Source organism: Siphateles boraxobius, unplaced genomic scaffold (genome assembly GCF_051911475.1).
Source record: "Siphateles boraxobius isolate OS27281-9 unplaced genomic scaffold, OSU_SipBor_1 26, whole genome shotgun sequence".
In the NCBI taxonomy this organism is placed as follows: domain Eukaryota; kingdom Metazoa; phylum Chordata; class Actinopteri; order Cypriniformes; family Leuciscidae; genus Siphateles; species Siphateles boraxobius.
Genome location: NW_027508876.1, coordinates 17,061,405 through 17,080,732, shown reverse-complemented (window position 1 = coordinate 17,080,732; position 19,328 = coordinate 17,061,405). Strand labels below are relative to the sequence as shown.

The window sequence follows — 19,328 nt, the reverse complement described above, 5'->3', positions numbered from 1 at the left end:
GATATGGTCGTACTTCCTGGTTCTGGTAAGAACTCTAGCGGCTGTGTTTTGAACTAGCTGTAGTTTGTTTATTAAGTGTGCAGGGCAACCACCCAGTAGAGCATTACAATAATCTAGCCTTGATGTCATGAACACATGAACTAGTTGTTCCGCATTTGTCAATGAGAGCAAATGACGTAATTTAGATATATTTTTAAGATGGAAAAATGCGGTTTTACAGACACTAGACACGTGACTTTCAAATGAAAGATTGGTATCAAAGAGCACACCCAGGTTCCTAACTGACGACGAAGATTTAACAGAGCAGCCATCAAGTGTTAGACGTATTCTAGGTTATTAAGTGTGGAAGTTTTTTGTCCAATAATTAGAATTAAAAACTCTATTTTTTCAGAATTTAGTAGTAGGAAATTACTAGTCATCCAATTTTTGATATCAACTATGCATTCCGATAATTTTGTGAATTGGTGAGTTTCGTTAGGTTTGGAAGAAATATAGAGCTGAGCATCATCAGCATAACAGTGAAAGCTAATACCATGTTTCCTAATGATATCTCCTAAAGGTAGCATGTACAAAGTGAACAGCAGTGGTCCTAGTACTGAGCCTTGTGGTACACGATACTGAACTTGTGATCCATAAGACATCTCTTCATTTACTGCTACAAACTGATAGCGGTCAGATAAATATGATTTAAACCATGCTAATGAATTCTGTGAATTCTTTCTGTGACGGTTAGCGAAGCCATGCATCTTCCGATCGCCTGGGCCGCGGATTTAGTAGCACCAAGAGAAAGGTCCGTCGGGTTCTTGCCTTTATCGTCCCATTCGCGGAGGAGATCAGCTTGCAGGATCTGCAGCACAGCCATAGAATGTAGGGTGGAGGCAGCTTGTCCGGAGGCTGAGAATGCGTGGCCGACGAGAGCTGACATGGTCCTGCAGGCTTTAGACGGGAGGGCAGACTGTGAACGCCATCCCGCAGAGGGCGGACAAAGGTGCGCTGCTACCACCTCCTCCACTGGGGGAATAGAGTGGTACCCCTTCTCGGCGGCGCCGTCCACTTGAGAGAGCGCCAAGGAGACGTGAGAGTGGAGTCTCGCGGAGAATGATGCATTCCACGATTTAGCAAGCTCCGTGTGGAGCTCCGGCAGAAAGGGTGCAGGCCTGAAGGCTAGAGAGAGGCGAGAGGGAGAGGATCCGGCGAGCGCTTCACAGCCGCATCAATCTCCGGTTGCCTCTGAGAACGGCGCTTCTTCTTGCGCGGTTTCACGAAGGGTGGAGAGACAGCTTCAGGGTTGAAAACTTCGAGTCGAGACCGCAGGGTCGACTTCGGAAGTTCCTCACAATGGACGCAGCCCCCTGACGAGAGCGCGAGGGCTGCATGTTCCTGTCCCAGGCAGAGAGCCCAGCTGCTGCACTGCGTTGACAATAAATACAAAATTAAGGATAATTTTTGGCTTCAATATCTCGAAGAAAATATGACTTTACCCGTAGCGTAAGCAACTTATGCAATACGAGAGAACCTCTCGTACGAGAACTGTTTCTATTAATGCAGATTCTTACGTGAGTCTTTCTCACTACTTTGAGGAAAGATTAAGCATGGAGCAAGATTTGTTTTACCAACGTTTGTTACATCAGTCATTCAGACTAGAGCTCGGCTAATGTATGCACTGTTATTGATACAGTTTCCAGATGTTCACCACAATAAATTAGAAAAATACTCGGTAAATAAATAAGTACAAGTAAAATTGTTCGTTACTGTGTTTAGTTTATGGTGTAGGAAGCCTCAGGACAGCTGATGTTGTTATGGCAATGGGCGTTTTTGTTTTCGACGTGCTGTACACGGTAGACCAATCACAACAGACTGAGGTGTCTGGTCAATCAGAACAGAGTAGCTCGCGGAAAGGAGGGATTTAGAGAGATTCATTCATCTGACGAGTCGTTTGAGAATCATTGAAAATGTGGTGATGTGCAAATGTATATTATGAGAAAATGAAACCTTTTTGTTTTACCTTTGATGCATGTAAACCTGTTGTAGGAGACTCCAAAACAACATTAGGAATCTTTAAAACTGCATAATAGGTGCACTTTATCCTTACCACTGAACTGTTAAATAGTTCATATTGGTTGTGATATATAAACAAATTGCCTTGCCTTGCCTTAAAGTTAGTATTTAAGGAAAAATCCCCCTTGTTGTTGGGTGAAATTCAAATAAAGCACACACACAAATAAAAATAATTTAATCACCCTCATGTCATTCCAAACCAGTATGACTTTCCTTTTTTCTGTTGAACATAATCGGAAGATATTTTGAAAAATCGCTTTTTTTTTTTGGTCCATATAATGAAAGTCAATGGGGTCCAGTTTTGCTTTGCCCAAGATGCTCATCTGCGAACAAAACATAATTAGCTTTAGCACATGTTCGATAATTAAGACCTGATTATTCTAGCATACAGAAAAACGTCCTGGTTGCGTATGCAACCCACCGTTCCCTGAAGGAGGGAACGGAGGACGTAGTCGACGCGACTGAAATGGGATCACGCTAGGGAGCCTATCATCTTCGATTACTATTGAACGAGCCAATGGAATTTGGCGTGCGTGATTTGCATCACACACTCCGCCCCCGCGGCGCGGGTATAAATACGGAAGTGGATGCACGCACTAGTTGCTTTTCGCTGAGGAGCCGAGAGTAACCCGGGGTCAGCGGTGGTCCAGCGGTAGTGGCAAGGGGACTACGTCCTCCGTTCCCTCCTTCAGGGAACGGTGGGTTGCATACGCAACCAGGACGTTCCCTTTCAGTCGATAACGTCGGACGTAGTCGACGCGACTGAAATGGGATCAACCATTGAACACGCCACTAACGCTGCCACCTTCCAGTGCCTAAACCAAAGCCTCCTGATGCCCCCGCAAACTTAAGGCGGGGAAGGACAGGGCTTAGGCCAGGGAAGTCACTGCTGTTCCTACAGGACCACTGGGAAAGCGTTCCCCGTACGTTGGAAGGAAGGGACGCTGCGGAAGCCACATCCAACCCAGAGGGAGGTAATGTGGAGAATACACATATGAACTGGGCGGAAACCGGGCAGTCTAACATATGGAATGTCACTGGGGTGGCTCCAGCCTAAGACGGGGGGAGACACACCGGACAGTGACGGCAGAGAGACTCTGCCGAGGGAAGACACGGGCTCACCGCAGGGAGCCGTATCGTGGAAGAATACACATATGGGGTCACCGAAGGGACCGCAACATATGGACCCAGCCTAACACAGGTTCCACACTGCTTACGAGTGGTAGGCCTAACACCAGACGTTCCGCACGTCCGACGTCGGAGGGGTGTGGAGGAACTCAACAGGGTTCAATTTTAAGGGAACTCAACTGGAGTAAAAAGGCGCACGTATCCAGTCCATAGGAGGGGAATGGCGCAGCAAGCCGACACTTGAACCGGGCTCACGGTGAAACTGGCTTCATGAGAAGGGAGCCCACGGGAAGCAGCGGTTCAACCAGGTGTCGTCCAGCCCCCAACTCTAGAATCTGTTTAGCAAAGTATATCGTCAACGCCCAGGCGGAGCCCTTTACACTCATCATAGAGGAGCTCAACACCTAAGTGGACATGTTGCATCTCGGATCTTTGCCGAAATGAAGGCAAGCACTAAGTGCAACTTTGCATGGAAACAGCCTTCCCTCTCTGCTGAATTCCAACAGATATTTGAAGAGCTGGTCTGAGGTCTATGACTTGCATTCTGTACACGTCCAAGCAAACGGACAGAGAAGCCAGGGCTGGATCTGCCTCCTCCAGGGCAGCGCTTGCAGGCTCACCACCTGCTCCTATTACGGGAGAGGTAGGAACCTTGGGCACAATCCGAGCCGGGGTCTCAGCCTGTGAGAGTTAGCCGGCCCAGACTCCAGGCACAATACGTTGACCGAAAGCGAGCAAGTCCCTACCCTCTAGTAGAGACCACGCGAGCAGGAGAACTGATATAACAGAATTTTTAACTCACTACCTGCAGTGGCTCAGGGGCGGTCTCTGCAGTGCAGTCGCACCAGGGACAAGGCCCAAGAGGATAAAGAGGGACACAAGGATTTACAAGACCTTGCTCCTCAGGAACCTGACGACCAGAACGTGCTTCTGCATACTTCTGCAACACGATGAGCGTCGTTTAAACACCGAGGCAACATCATTTTGAGGGTGATTTAGGAAAACAGCCTACTGCAACCCATTTTGCAGGAAAGAGAGCACTGAAGTGATCGAAAGCTTTCAGGATCTCCTCAGGAGAGAAGACGCACTCAACGACTAGGTTCCACTTCTAAAGGCGTAAGCACGCTACCCAATTCTAGGGGGTGCTCGCAGAAGTGATGGTAACTATCACATGTCTTGTGATAGCCACCTGAACCTCCGCGTTCAGATGTAAGACCGCCCGGAATCTCCGGGGGAAGAACGCGTGTGCCATCGTGCCCCGTCCCCGAAAGAGTTTCCAGGGGAAGTCAGGAAGGCTGTTGAAGGGAACCAGGTCTAGTTGGGCCAATAAGGGGTAACTATGAAGATCTGTTCCTCTCCTGACATGGCACGTAGGTGCAAGTGACGGGCGCAAAAGACAGGAGCATTGCTCAACACAACATGTGAAGATCACTGGGCTTCAGGAGCATTTTCTGCTCAGCACTTGGGTGTGACAAGTTCACTGAGCTTCAGGAGCATTCCTGCTCAACACCTGAGTGTGATAAACTCACCGAGCTTCAGGAGCATTTCTGCTCAACACTTGAGCACGAAGAACCTCACTGAGCGACAGGAGCATTTCTGCTCAGCACTTGAGTGTGACAAGTTCACTGAACTTCAGGAGCATTCCCTCACTGAGCTTCAGGAGCATTTCTGCTCAACACTTGAGTGCGAAGAATTTCACTGAACGACAGGAGCATTTCTGCTCAGCACTTGAGTGTGACAAGTTCACTGAGCTTCAGGAGCATTACTGCTCAACACCTGAGTGTGATAAACTCACTGAGCTTCAGGAGCATTACTGCTCAACACTTGAGTGCGAGGAACTTCACTGAGCACCAGGAGCATTTCTGCTCAGCACTGCGTGTGATGAATTCACTGCGCTACCTGTGATGGACTCACTGAGCTACAGGAGCATTGCTGCTCAACACCTGAGTGCGATGAACTTCACTGAGTTTCAGGAGCAACTCTGCTCAACATGAAGTGTGATGATCTCACTGACCTGAGCAGCGCAAGGCGACCCTGAGTCGCCGTCACTTCTTAGAAGGCTCACTGGGGTTAAACGTATTCTGCGGGCCCCTGGGACAGCTGGGACCCCGTGTTTGTCCAAGGGTAGTCCGCTCGGTTTACTCAAACACTGGCGGAAAAATAAAACCGGGTGGGCAATTGAGCGGCCCCGGAATGGTCAAGACCCAGCGGACCCAGGGGATGGAGTCTCCACTTGCCCTGGCTATAACTGTCGTGAGGCTCGATGGCGGCACGATTGAGTAAGCGGGAGGGGTGGAACAAGGCGCCCTCAGAAGCGTCTGACTCCAAGGAGGAGGTGACGGGAGAGTTTGTGACACCCGCAATGTCTAACAACTCGAGGCACGAATGCCCGTGTAGTCGGGGGTCGCCCAGGCCCCCGTTAAAACACACCCTTGGTCACCTCGGGACTCGATCGTAAGGCTAGCGCTGAAGCGGTCACATACGGAGGAAGCCAACTTAGGCTGTCGCTATCGTATACCCCAGGAGCCTCTGAATCTTTTCAGTGGGACCCTTTCTCACTTCAACACCGGCTGAACACATTCTCACTGGAGAGACGTGTTGGATCGAGTACCTCTCCAAAACTGAAACAGAGATACTCAGCCCGTGGGCGAGCTCTCTTCCAGTTGACCTGAAGACCCAACGGGCTCTGGAGCACTCGAGGGGAAGGACACCACGTGTCCTTCAGGCCAAAGCTGCAGACCAATCTTGGGCCAAGATGGTCACAACCCACCACCTAGTAGCACGAAGAACGAGTTTACAACTGGCCTTCGTACCGGCTGGAGGAGCGGCTATATCAAATCCTTCGCCAGCAGGATGAGATAAGCACGCACAAGTCAGGAGCACTGCTCAACACTTGGTGTGAAGAATATCACTGAATTTTCAGGAGCATGTCTGCTCAACACCTAATGTGATGTTACTATCACTGACCTGAGCGGGGTCGCCGAGCCTGAGGTGGGGCAGCAAAGTAGAGACAGTGGTGTTAGTGTGCAGTGCAACACTTACCTGTCTCCACCAGCGGCAGGGGACGTGAGAAGGCGGATGACCGGGTCCTCGAACGCCCCAAGCTGCCTGTTGGCGACCAAGGGAAGCTGGGGGATGTAAGGCTATTATACAGGGTCACATCCGCCATACTGGCCCACTTGGGACTCAGGAATAGAAAAATTGCTCTTTTTCTGAATATGTGGGTACCGCTGACCCCGTTTTTATAGGGGCCAGCGGCGGAACAGACACACACATAACAAAAAACTCCAGCCGGCCCTCCAACCAGCCAGAGGGAGTGGATCGGCGACCACTCCACAAGCAACTCCTCCATCCCTGAGAGCCCGTCCAGGTTCAGCGTTTTCTTTTGCGCTGGAACTTACCACCTGGCTTGGCAGCGCCTGGAGCGGGCTGGGCGCCCCTTCCGCGGCCGGCTCCGCGCCGGAACCTGGGTGAAGGCTGCTGCGGTGGTTCGGCGGGAGCTGAGGCGGCTGCAGGCGGACGCCCTCGGCGACGAGCAGGCGGAGGATCTGACCTCGGGGGGCGGGTGAAGGCAGCAGCGTCCCTCCGAGGCAGGATGTGCCGGATGGCCTCCGTCTGCTTCTGAGCTGTAGAGAACTGTTGGGCAAAGTTCTCCACAGCGTCGCCGAATAACCCAACCTGGGAAATGGGAGAGTCCAGGAACCGAACCTTGTCCGCATCTCTCATATCGGCCAGGTTGAGCCAGAGATGGCGCTCCTGGACCACTAGTGTGGACATCGCCGAACCCACCGCGCGAGCTGCAACCTTCGCCGCCCGGAGGGCGAGGTCAGTTGCAGTGCGGAGCTCACCCATGAGCTCAGGGTCCGAACTACCCTCGTGCATGTTCATGAGTGCCTGGGCCTGGTGGACCTGGAGCAACGCCATGGCATGCAAGGAGGAAGCGGCTTGCCCACAAGCTTTGTAAGCCTTGCCCGTAAGAGCGGACGAGAACTTACAGGCTTTAGAGGGGTGCCGAGGATCACCTCTCCAGGAAGCGGCCGCCGTTGGGCATAACTGCATCGCAACGGCCCGCTCCACCGGAGGGATAGCCTCGTAACCCTTCACCGCTCCCCCATCAAGGGTAGTGAGAGGGGAGGAGCTACTCAGGCGGTTTCTGGCAGAGAAAGGTGCCATCCATGCCCTCGTAAGCTCCTCATGCACTTCAGGAAAGAAAGGAACCGGGGCGGCGGACTGAGAACCAGTACGGCCCGCCCCGATATACCAATCATCCAACCGAGACGGCTCGGGACACGGTGGAGGGTTCCACACGAGCCCTACCGCCTCGGCGGCCTTTTTCAGCATAGCTGACATCTCTGGATCTGGCTCGGGCAACACTGGTCTCCCGGAGGGAGGCAGTGCAGCCGAGTCATCATCTCCAGAGTTCAGCTCCCCCTCCGATGCTGCGATTGACAACGTATCCCCTGGAGGGGCCCCAAATGACACGGCTGGCCCGTCCATTACAGAGGGACCAGCGGGATCAATGGGGAGCTCCACCGGTTGCGGTGTGAAAGAGGAGTGAGGGACCCACGGGGCGTGGCCGGGCGGATTACCCCTCACTGTGATCCTCAGATCACCCAGCTTGGACGGCACCCCAGTCCTCCTCTGGGAAGGTAACCCAGAGGAAGAACAGGGGCGGGGCCCAGAGGTGGGGACTGCGCCAACGCTTTTAACGAAGGCGAGTCTAGATCTCAACACCGAGATGGACATGTTCCCGCAGTGAGAACATGTCTCATCCACGAAAGCTGCCTCAGCATGCTGTAAGCCCAAACATGCGACACAACTTTCGTGACCGTCAGAAGGGGATAGTGCCAGACCGCACCCAGAAACGCACGGATGGAATGGCATCTTGAAAAAGACGCACTCACACCCGTGTTGCTCTTTTAGGAAATGGGACCGTCACCAGTGCCGGAGCACACAGGGAATGACCGCGGCAAACACTGAATAGTCTTCCAACTAACAGTGAAGCACTCACTTCTCGCCCTCTAACCAACCGTCAACACACAAACAAACAGTAGAAATTTGATGCTGTTAAAACAGCAGTTGAGAGCTGAGAAGCTCGCGATCACCGCTGCACCACGCTGTAGAACACCAACACTGGAGAGGTCTTCCCGCAAGAACACCGACACACTCGCTCGTTGAACACAACAGCACTCTTCAGAGACATCAAAGACGAACGGCTCCGAAGGGAAAGGCAACTAGTGCGTGCATCCACTTCCGTATTTATACCCGCGCCGCGGGGGCGGAGTGTGTGATGCAAATCACGCACGCCAAATTCCATTGGCTCGTTCAATAGTAATCGAAGATGATAGGCTCCCTAGCGTGATCCCATTTCAGTCGCGTCGACTACGTCCGACGTTATCGACTGAAAGGGAACTCCCATCAGTCCCCAATGTCTCCAAAATACCATCTCGGATGTAGTGGAACCAGGAGAATAGATCTTTGTTTTTCCAAGAAAGGGACTGTTTGCCTCCCGACATCCTGTGTGGTTAGATGTAGTCTCTCAAACCTATTTTATAGAGGATGATTCTACACATTTGTGGCAGACCTCACCGAATTAATGACTGTCTGATGGGAGATGGGTGTAGATTGGATTTTGTAATAAAGAAGACATGATTAAACATAGAAGGACCGTAGTGTTCTTCTGCTTCAGATTAGGACTTTGAAATACCCATCAACCTGTAGGAGGTCAGCTTTTGTTTTGATAACTTTGTAATAGAGTGGAATAAAGAAAAGGGTCTCTCAAATGTTTCTTATTTCGTTTTTATTTGCTGCTACTAACTTGTTTGGATATGTTTTTATTACACTGACTCAAAAAGATTTTTGGATTTCAATATTATAGAAAAAAATCTATCAAATTGCATTGAATAATTTGATTTTTAGTAATTTTAATGGTTTACAGTACTATTCAAAAGTTTGGTGTCAGTAACATTTTTTTATGTTTTTAAGAAAGTCTCTTATGCTAATCAAGACTGCATTTGATTGATCAAAAATACAGTAATATTGTAAAATGTTATTAAAATTTAAAATAACTGTTTCTATTTTAATGTTTCATAATGTAATTTATTCCTGTTATGGCAAAGCTGAATTTTTAGCATCATTACTCCAGTCCTCAGTGTCACTGATCCTTCAGAAATCATTCTAAAATGATGATTTGTTGCTCAAAAAATTCTGTTTATTATCAATGTTGTAAACAGTTATGCTGCTTAATATTTTTGTGGAAACTGATATATTTTTTCAGGATTTGTTTGATGAATAGAAAGTTTAGAAGGACAGCATTTATTTGAAATGTGATTTTTTTTCTTTATTTTTTTTTAATTATTTGTAACATTATAAAAGTTTTTACTGTAACTTTTGATCAATTTAATTTACCCTTGCAGAATATTACTATATTATAGAATATTGCTGACCCCATAATTTTGAATGGTCTAGTGTACATAATATGAATTGACAATAAATGTTAAGTATTTAAAATAAATAAATTAAAATTATGTACTTAAGGCGAGACACGGCAGGCAAAAACATTTTTTTTTTTTTTCACTGGTCAATTTTGAGATTTTGGGATATTTGTCTTCCATTTCTTCTTTCAGACTTGTGGTAAAAAAAAGTCCGAAATACACATTTAGGTCTTTATTTTACTACACTTTGTCTGTTTGCGTCTGTAGATTTCAAAAGTCAAAAGTTGTCGTTATAAATCATCCCTCTGCTCCGCGATCGCGATCTGCACTCTGTCATCACAAACACCGTTAGAAAGCGCTCTCTCTCTCTCTCTCCTGTACAATACTGCCGGATCCAAATATGGTCATTTCCTTTTTATCAGCAACCAATCGCGAAAGTAAAAGGGGGGATTTTACTCAAAATGCGCAATCTCATTGGCTGATGCTGAATCTTTAAAGCCCGTTTTCTCAAAATGACTTTTCTCTCATACTCCAAGTCCGAAATCTCCACTTCAGTACTACCTATATAGACCAAACTTTCCAGTCTTGTACCTAGTTATATTATGAAGACATTTACAGAGGGATTTGTAAATATATTATTCCTAGCCTGATTTATATAACATTTTATTCCAAAAAACATAATTTTTTTAAGGCTAGTGGCAGTATATTCTGATTTACAGGATAACAAAAGTAGATATCCATAAATCCCTCTGTAATTTTTCCCCATCTAATATGTGAACACAATGAAAACAAAAATTTTGAACCTGGCTTTATCCAATACTCAGATTTCGGTTTTTTAAATATATGCAAATTAGCGCATATTTAATTAGATCATGCTTCATTTGCATATTTAAACATTAAATTACAGAAAACTTGTAATACATTTTTTACTCATTTTAATGTAGGTAATCAACTGGCAAAGTTTCATGGTGATATCTGCTAGTTAAAAAAATTACCCTATTCACCTGTAGTGTCTCGCCTTAAACTTGAACGTAATATTTTACTAAGTTCAGTAAGTGGCAAAAAAAGATCCATTTGACATTTACCAAACTAATTTATACTTGGTAAAGTTAAGCATCTTTAAGTAAATCTAATTTACTTTTGTTTTTCTTTTCTTTTTTGGCTGTCTCCTTTTAGACCAACAATCTTTGATAAAGGCGCATACGTCATGATGTTTGCAGAGGTGGACAACTGAACACTGGGTTATTCAATGGCTCATTTCAAGTAATTTCTTGTTAATTTAGATTTGGACTTGATCAACATAAGTGGTGTTGTCTGAGTGGGTGAGCTGTTTACTCTGTATTTAACCCATCTATTTTCACCAGTTTAACCCATTCAGGACAATTTATGGACTGTTAAGAATATTATATTTTTCACCTTAATTACATTGTTTCCCCTCACTTTTACTTTGGTTTGGGCCTCATTTAGAACACATTGAGCTCAAGAAAGCCCTCTGAGACATCCTGATTCATGTCACTTTAGGAAAAATGACTGCTTCACACACCATTTGAACTCACATTTCGTAGTATCTGATAGGGTAACACTTTATTTTGATGGTCCCCTTTAGACATTCCGTTGACTATAAGCAACGTTTACCTCCATGTCAACTAACTCCTATTAGAGTATTAGTAGACTGTCTGCTTAATATCTGCTAACACTTTATTGTGATGGTCCCCCAACAGACATTCCACTGACTATAAGTTACTTTACATGTACATGTCTAACCATAACCCTACCAGTCAAATACTCAACTAATACTCTAATTAAGAGTTAGTTGACATACTGTAGGTGCAATATTACTTATAGTCAACAGAATGTCTAAAGGTGGCCATCAAAGTTTAACCAATGTTGGATACACCTTAACATCATTATAGACTATCCAAAGCAGAATAAACAAAAAAAGTTAACATCTGCACTGGGCTTATTGATGAGGATAAAAGTTTACAACATGGGTTGCCCACAGGAATCCTCCATATTCCATTTGCCAGTCCATGAATAATACATGTAGCCCATAGACACTCATTAATCTTACAGTAGTTATTCTCCAATCTCTGCAAAATCATCAGCAGCACGTAAACACAGTCATGCAGAAGCTACTCGGAATCCCTGACAGGAGTGTGAGTTGTAGGCCTCAGTCGTAATTTAGAGCTTTATCTTGTCAGAAATGTGACTCTCCTCAATTAATTACGACAGCAGAATGGGACAAAAGCAGTCACCGGGAAGCTGCATCCAAGCGTGGGTGACGAAAGCCTGACTTTTCCCACGTCCCTTGTTGATCACAGATCCTGGCGGCCTCCCAGATCCCCACAAATCCCAGCAATCATAGAGATGCCACTGCAGCCCTGCCTTAATTTGTCAGCAGATGCTTGTTTTTCTCGGTTTTCCTCTGAAGTGAGTCACATTTCCCTCAGTGTGTCTTCCAATAGCCCATCTTCCTCATTCTCCTCTGTTGACTGCTCAGGCATATAGACTCCTGGACAGGTGCAGGAAGCAGACAAGACAGATGGCCCAGCAAACTTGAGGAACTTTGTTGTTGTTTTTTTCTTTTATTTTCTTCTTTTATTTTTTTAAGCAAGTGCCTTGCAAACACTGATGCTTCCAGATGCTCTCATTTGTAGATTAATGTCAGGGGAACGCAAGGTGAATCTCAATAGACCTTTCTGTGATCGGCATAATGGAAAACTTTTGTTTACCTCTAACACAAGCGTAACCAACCCTGTGGATTTGCCAAATCTATGGGGTATAGGTTGCGCATTTTCTCCTAGGAATGTCAGCGGTCGATATGGAGAAATCTGTCCAATCTGGCGTTGTTCAGTGTTTCTAGGTATTTTTATCTCATTATTAGCATCAGAGTTGGCTGATTGTTTGCGATGTACATGACCTTTTTTGGTTTCAAAGCTATCACTTGGTTAATGAGGTTAGGTTGATAGGTTTTCCCCAGTTAATGATCCTTATCTTCAGCTTTTACATGCATGACATTAGATTACCTTTCACACATATGATGTTAGATCACACTTACTGACTTTATTTTTGTGTTAAATTTAGTTTGACCTTTTTTATTCAGAGAAATATAGTACACAGTTCTCAGTCCTACAATAGGAGGTTAAGTCTCTCACTTTAGGGCAAAATAGTTATTGCAGAAACTCTCCAACTATAATTAATCATGTCATGCCTGCCAAGTCTGAGCCTCTTCACTTCATGCCTGCCAAGCCTGAGTCACTTCACGTCATGCCTGCCAAGTCTGAGTCTCTTCACGCCATGCCTGCCAGGTCTGAGTCTCTTCATGTCATCCCTGCTGAGTCTCTTCACGTCATGCCTGCCGAGCCTGAGCTTTCATGTCATGTTTTGTCATGTTTCTGTGTCTTGTTATGTGATTCCCTGTTTGTCATGTGATCATGCCATGTGCCTTATCATTGGTTAATTGTCTGATCACTGTTCACAGGTGTCCCTTCTCTTGTAATTGGTCTGTGTATTTAAGCCCACATGTTTGCCATGTGTCTTGGTCAAGTATTGTTTCCTGTAGTCCACTGGTTGTAAGTCTATGTTCATGTTCATGTCTTCATTTTGAGTTTTCATGCCATCCCATGCCATGCCATGTTTTTGTTTCATATTTGATCTCGTTTGTAATAAACTGCACTTGGGTTCTCAATAAGCTTGCATCCAGTGGATCAGTTACAATACTCATACTCCCCTGATTTACCTTTTAGATTAACATTGCCATTAAAAGTAATCTAAAGTTAATCTTTGAAAAATTATTAATTGTAGCTATTTTGAAGCCCCAAAAAAATGCATCCATCTGTCATAAAAAAAATAATCCTTTCGGCTCCAGAGGGTTAGGATTTCTATTTCAAATAAAACTGTTCTTATGAACTTTCTTTTAACCCTCTGAGGTCGGCGCGATAGTCTCGCTTTTTTTCTTATCAGTGCAAAAGAAACTCAAAATACTCTGTTGATTTTGATCTTACATATTAAGTGTTGTACATCATTAGATCCTGATAAGTGTCTATTTTTTTGTGGATACTCACAATAAAAACAAAGTGTTGTGCTTTTCGCCAAATAAAGAAAAACAAACATGATGCGCGTTCTGCCTTCTCTCTGTCAGTTAAGTCCATTCTGAAACGCGTCCGAAAATTAACTGTAATTCCGCGAATACTTGTCATACAGGCACGAGTGTTTTTCCATAATGAAGCTTGAACTCTCTTCTTTTAAATGAATTAATTTATATAAAAAACAAATATTCTCAGTTTATGTAATCTGTATGAAAAGAGAGAGATGTCAGTATTTTTCTTTCCAGCTCATTATACCTCATTACGCGTTAATGTGCCACGCCCACGGAGAGCGCGCGGTATCGAAACGCAAATGATCTAAGGCAAGCCATTCAAACATGTAAACGCCCACCAGCTGGATTATAAAACACATCGTGTTTAGTAAGTATCTTGCACAGCTGTGTACACAGCGTATCCTTTCGGTGTGAGGAATAATACTATCTAATAACCCTGGAAAATGTACCAGAAGTGGTAGTTTCATTTCGAGGAGCAACGGATCCAGCTGACGTAGTAAGTCATTTATTCTTAAGTGCTTCGTTCTAATCGCGATATTGAATAGTGTCTGACTGTAAACCGCAAAAATACTGTTTAAATATGAATTGCGTGTCTGTGTGTAGGCTAAATGATGAATGAACGGCACAGGCGCGCGCACTGTTGTTTACTACAGTTATACAGCGCGTGTCTGTGCCGTTCATTCACTCTCGCACCTACATTAGTAAACGTTATGTTTACATGAACACATCCAAACTATATTGCTATAGCCTACTAAGATGAGTAAAAATATACTGAAATATGTTGAAATAAAATGTCTGTATAAGCAACAAGCTGCAAATTCACATGTATATACTAATATATCATACACAGTATGTTACAGACTAAATATGAATGTTTAGACAAGATTTTGTGATTAGTTTTGGATAGATTATAAAGTTTTGACTGTAAAAAAAGACTACTGTCACATTAAATAGGTAAGCTTTTGTTCACCAATTTCTGCTCATAGTTAAATATACTATAGTATGATGTTTTGTCAAAAATAAAGTAGGTATATTGAATTATCAACTAAGATGTTATTATAGTGTTTGTTCCCATATTCAAACTAATGAATCCTTACCTTTTTTAATATGCATGATAAAATGTATACTTTTTACAAAGCAATATACTTGAAATATTGTTAAAATTGTAATTGTTGTTGTAATTGTAACCTATTTGTAATTGGTTACAATTTCTAATTGTAAAATATGTATATATAGATCATTTCTTATGTCCTTGCATTCTTTGGGACCCTGTGACACACCATGTGTGAAAGGGCTAATTAATATGCAGCTCATTATGCGGCACATTATCCGGCCTTTGTCTTCTCAGGTGTGAACACGCCTCCACGCATATTGCCTTTCCAAACAAAAGGTGTCTTATAAAATTTAAATCAATATATTGTTTTGTGTAAATGATTAGGCAGGATGATTTTCAGATCATTTTGAAGCAAAAATTCTAGGCAACAACACTCATTAGTCAAAAGTCTTGTGGACACATAATTAGTATGTCTTTTGTGGCCTTATTTCAGACACTTTAAGTTTTAGTTTTTTCAATATCCATGCATAAGCAATATTCTCTCAAAAATACAAACATGTACATACATGTTGCTCACATATTACGGTAGCCCCGTTTTTGCTATATAGAGTGAATTTACACCTTTGCCATTAACATGTTTATAAATAACTGAAAAAAGCACAAATGTCAGAGCATGTCAGAACACCTCAAGGACCCCAAAAAACCCTTAGACCTGAGAGGGTTAATTAAAGAATCCTGAAAAAAATGATCACAGTTTCCACAAATATATTAAGCAGCACAACTGTTTTCAGCATTGATGATAATAAGAGATATTTCTTGAGCACCAAATCAGGATATTAGAATGATTTCTGAAGAATCATGTGACACTAAAGTCTAGAGTAATGATGCTGAAAATTCAGCTTTGCATCACAGGAATAAATGACATTTTAAAAAATAGAAATAGAAAACTTCTATCAAAAACGTTACAAAATAGTACTTAGCCCAAACGGTGGTGCAAAATGGTGCAAAATGAAAATTAAAGTTAAAAAATTGTTATCTTAAACTTAATATATATCAGTGATATTACATCTGCTATTATAGTCATAAAATATTTGTTTTGGCATATAACATCTTTGTCATGTGCTTTGTTTGTTTAGGTTATTTTTTAAGAACCAGAGCATCTCCCCTCCAGCGCTCGTTCCAGGGTTGCATGCAGCTCATTCAGGTGGACGATCAGCTGGCTGACCTAACCGCAGTTGAGCAGGGAAAGATGGGAGCCTTCGAGAACGTCAGCCTCGACATGTGTGCCATCATTGACAGGTCAGAGCCAACCCTTCTTCCCTTGCCCTGCCTTTCAACAGACACTGGCTGAGACCGTGATTATCAGGTGCAGCAGACTGAGACTGTGGCTTTATCCCCACCGGCAGCATCAGCCCTAGGGGCAGGATCTGTTGCTTTCTGCCTGCTCTCTCTGGAGTTGACCTTCTTCATTCCTTGACTTCAATGGCAAATGAGGAGTTTAATCAGCATGTAGATGCTGTGTGAGAACAGGAGACCTACGTTTGGTTGTTATCTTTAGATTGATTTTACACACTTTCACTCTCCAAGGCTTAGCGTTTTTGTTTGGTTGCCACATTACTGTGAATACATCAGATGCAAATCCTGGTAATGGAGCTTTATTGATAATGTAAAACAAAGGGTGAGGAACAAGAAACCATTGTAGCTGGTGTTTTTGCCACTTTTATTTATAAGTACTGGATATTATATAACCTGTGTAGTAGGTAAGTAGGCATATTCGGACACAGCACTATTAACTTAACAAAGAACATCAACAAAACTTCAAAACAATAGCTGTACAAAGCCTAAAATAAAAGACACAGTATGAACAAAAAACGTAATCGGTTACCTAACATAACCTCGGATCTCTCTAGAGGAGGGAACGAGTATTGCGTAAGTATAGCTTACGCTACGGAAAGATTCATCTTTTCGAGATATTGAAGCCAAAAAATGATCCTTAATTTTTGTATCCATTGTCAACGCAGTGCCGCAGCTAGCAGACCTTGAGCAGGCTGTCTAGCGTGCTGATAGGCTGCCCTGCGGGAACTGCTGCAGCCTACCACCGAGCCCGACGTGACGTCACGTCCAGTGAAGGGCGCTCACGCCTTCACATCGTCGAAGCCCGCCAGAATGGGCGTGGCTTAGCATATATAAGCAGGCTCGGAGGCTGAATTCTCTGGTTTTCATCGACTGAAGCAGAAAAAACGCTCGTGGCGCAAGCATGGCAGGTTACGCAATACTCGTTCCCTCTTCTAGAGAGAACCGAGGTTACATTAGGTAACCGAGTACGTTCTCTTATGAGAGGTTCTCTCATATTGCGTAAGTATAGCTTACGCTACGGGAACCCCTTGTCAATGCCGTGAGCGCCAGCATCCACTTATGAGTCCCAGAAAGATACGGGGATCCCAGATCAGCGGGAATAAGCGCATGTAATATAAGCGCAGTAAAAGCACTCACAGGGAATACTGAGCGGCGATGCCGGTCAATGTATAAGCATATAGCACATAACCTGATACAGTGCAGCTCAACCAGAAGAGCTAGTCACATGAGAGTAATTTGCGCACGATAGTACCTGGGCAGAACTGACCTCTCACTTAGACTGATAGTAGTTTCGCCTGCAGGGCGGGAACTTCAGTTTCCTTTGCAACTATCCGGGCCTTTCTCGTCCAATTCACGGAGGAGAACGGCTTGTAGGATCTGTAGGACAGCCATGGAGTGCATGGCGGAAGCTGCTTGTCCGGCGGTGGCGTATGCGCGACCAACAAGAGAGGATGTAGTCCTGCAGGCTTTAGACGGCAAAGCAGACTTTGAGCGCCATCTCTCGGAGGGCATCAACTCAGCGTCCACTCCGGTGCTGGCCCTGTCGGATTCCTGGGTCGAGGAGGCGGTGGAGTGCTGAGAACTCGACCATCCCTCACTATCAGAAGCCAGGATAGAACAGCTGTCCATAGTGGCGGGTCCTTCCGCCTCATCGTAAGACGCGGGGGCAGAGCGGGCCGTAGCCGGCAGCTGCGCGTCGGTGAAGGGCGGCGGAGAAGGTGAGGCTCGATGGAGGGACTCCGGCGAGTGTGTCGTAGCGGCCGCAGGCTCCGGAGGTCTTTGGGAACGGCGCTTCTTCCTGCGCGGTCCCACAAAGGGCAGAGTGACAGCTTCAGTTTTGCAAGCTTCGAGTCGAGCCCGCAGGGTCGACATCGGAAGCTCTTCACAGTCCTCACATCCTCCGGTAGAGAGGGCAAGAGCAGCGTGGTCCGGTCCCAGGCAGAGAGCGCAGATAACGTGGCGGTCTCCGACGCTGAGAGGGGCTCTGCACGAGGCAAAACGTCTCGCGCTCTTTTAGATAGTATAGTAAGGATACGTCGCCGGATAGCGTAGCTGGCACGGAAGGCTGAAGATGGCGAAGATAGCCGACTTTCTCAGGCACTGTCCTTAGCTGGCTCGTCGCTGTTTCGACGACGGCGGCGGCTTCTCTAGATCCAGCGATGCGAAGAGCTTGCTGAAGAGATGAAAATCAGAGAATTCAGCCTCCGAGCCTGCTTATATACGCTAAGCCACGCCCATTCTGGCGGGCTTCGACGCTGTGAAGGCGCGAGCGCCCTTCATTGGACGTGACGTCACGTCGGGCTCAGTGGTAGGCTGCAGCAGTTCCTGCAGACAGCCTGCTCAAGGTCTGCTAGCTGCGGCACTGTGTTGACAATGGATACAAAAATTAAGGATACTTTTTTGGCTTCAATATCTCAAAGATGAATCTTTCCGTAGCGTAAGCTATACTTACGCAATACGAGAGAACCTCTTGTAAGAGAACCCAACTATTACAAGGTGCACCGCACAACAAAAATGAGCAAAGTAACTGAAAAACTTGAGGGGAAAAAAACTAAACTAAACAGAAAAGCAATATTTTTGAAAGCCCTGCATTTCAAGATATATATGTTGACTGTTCCATTTGTATCTTTAATGTTTTCATGAAATAACCAGACAGGTTACAGACAGGAGGATTTCTCATCATCCTGACAGGAGGATTTCTAAACAGATGTGAGGGCTAATGTATTCATCCATTGTGCAAGAAAACAGTAATTTACCATCAAATTAAAGATAATTGAGGGTCAAGCAGCTTGCTTTTAATCACAACTAATCAGATTTGTCTTTATGGTAATTTAACATCAACCTGACCCTTCAAATACTGCATCATCTGTTCGTTAATTATATAATTCCGCCTTTTGTTGTTTTTTCATAAGCACCATTGCAATAATGACGGTAACCAAGGAGACAGATGAGTGGCGGGACACGTAACAAATGAAAACAAACTGAAAGTCCATGAAAACAGAAACTAACAGAACATAACGGGGTGGGTCCTATTCACTAAACAGTTTTCACCACTTTTCACTAACCGGACTCACTTTAACCAGCTCCAATTTCAATACCACAGCTAAAACTACTATCTAACTAATATAAATTTCAAAGAGCAAATTTTAAAGGGGTCATGAACTGCAATGTTTTATCGTTTCCTGGTGTGCACTTATAA

General features: G+C 44.9%; 1 protein-coding gene across 2 annotated transcripts in view; it reads left to right on the top strand.

Annotated features, from left to right (window-relative positions):
* Window positions 1–19,328, top strand: part of cntnap2a (contactin associated protein 2a) — a 511,778-nt gene that overhangs the window by 298,557 nt on the left and 193,893 nt on the right. For both annotated transcript variants that reach the window (XM_077244572.1, XM_077244573.1), the window contains exon 10: window positions 15,910–16,072. In XM_077244572.1, coding sequence (XP_077100687.1) covers window positions 15,910–16,072 — 163 coding nt within the window. The remainder of the gene's footprint in view (window positions 1–15,909; window positions 16,073–19,328) is intronic.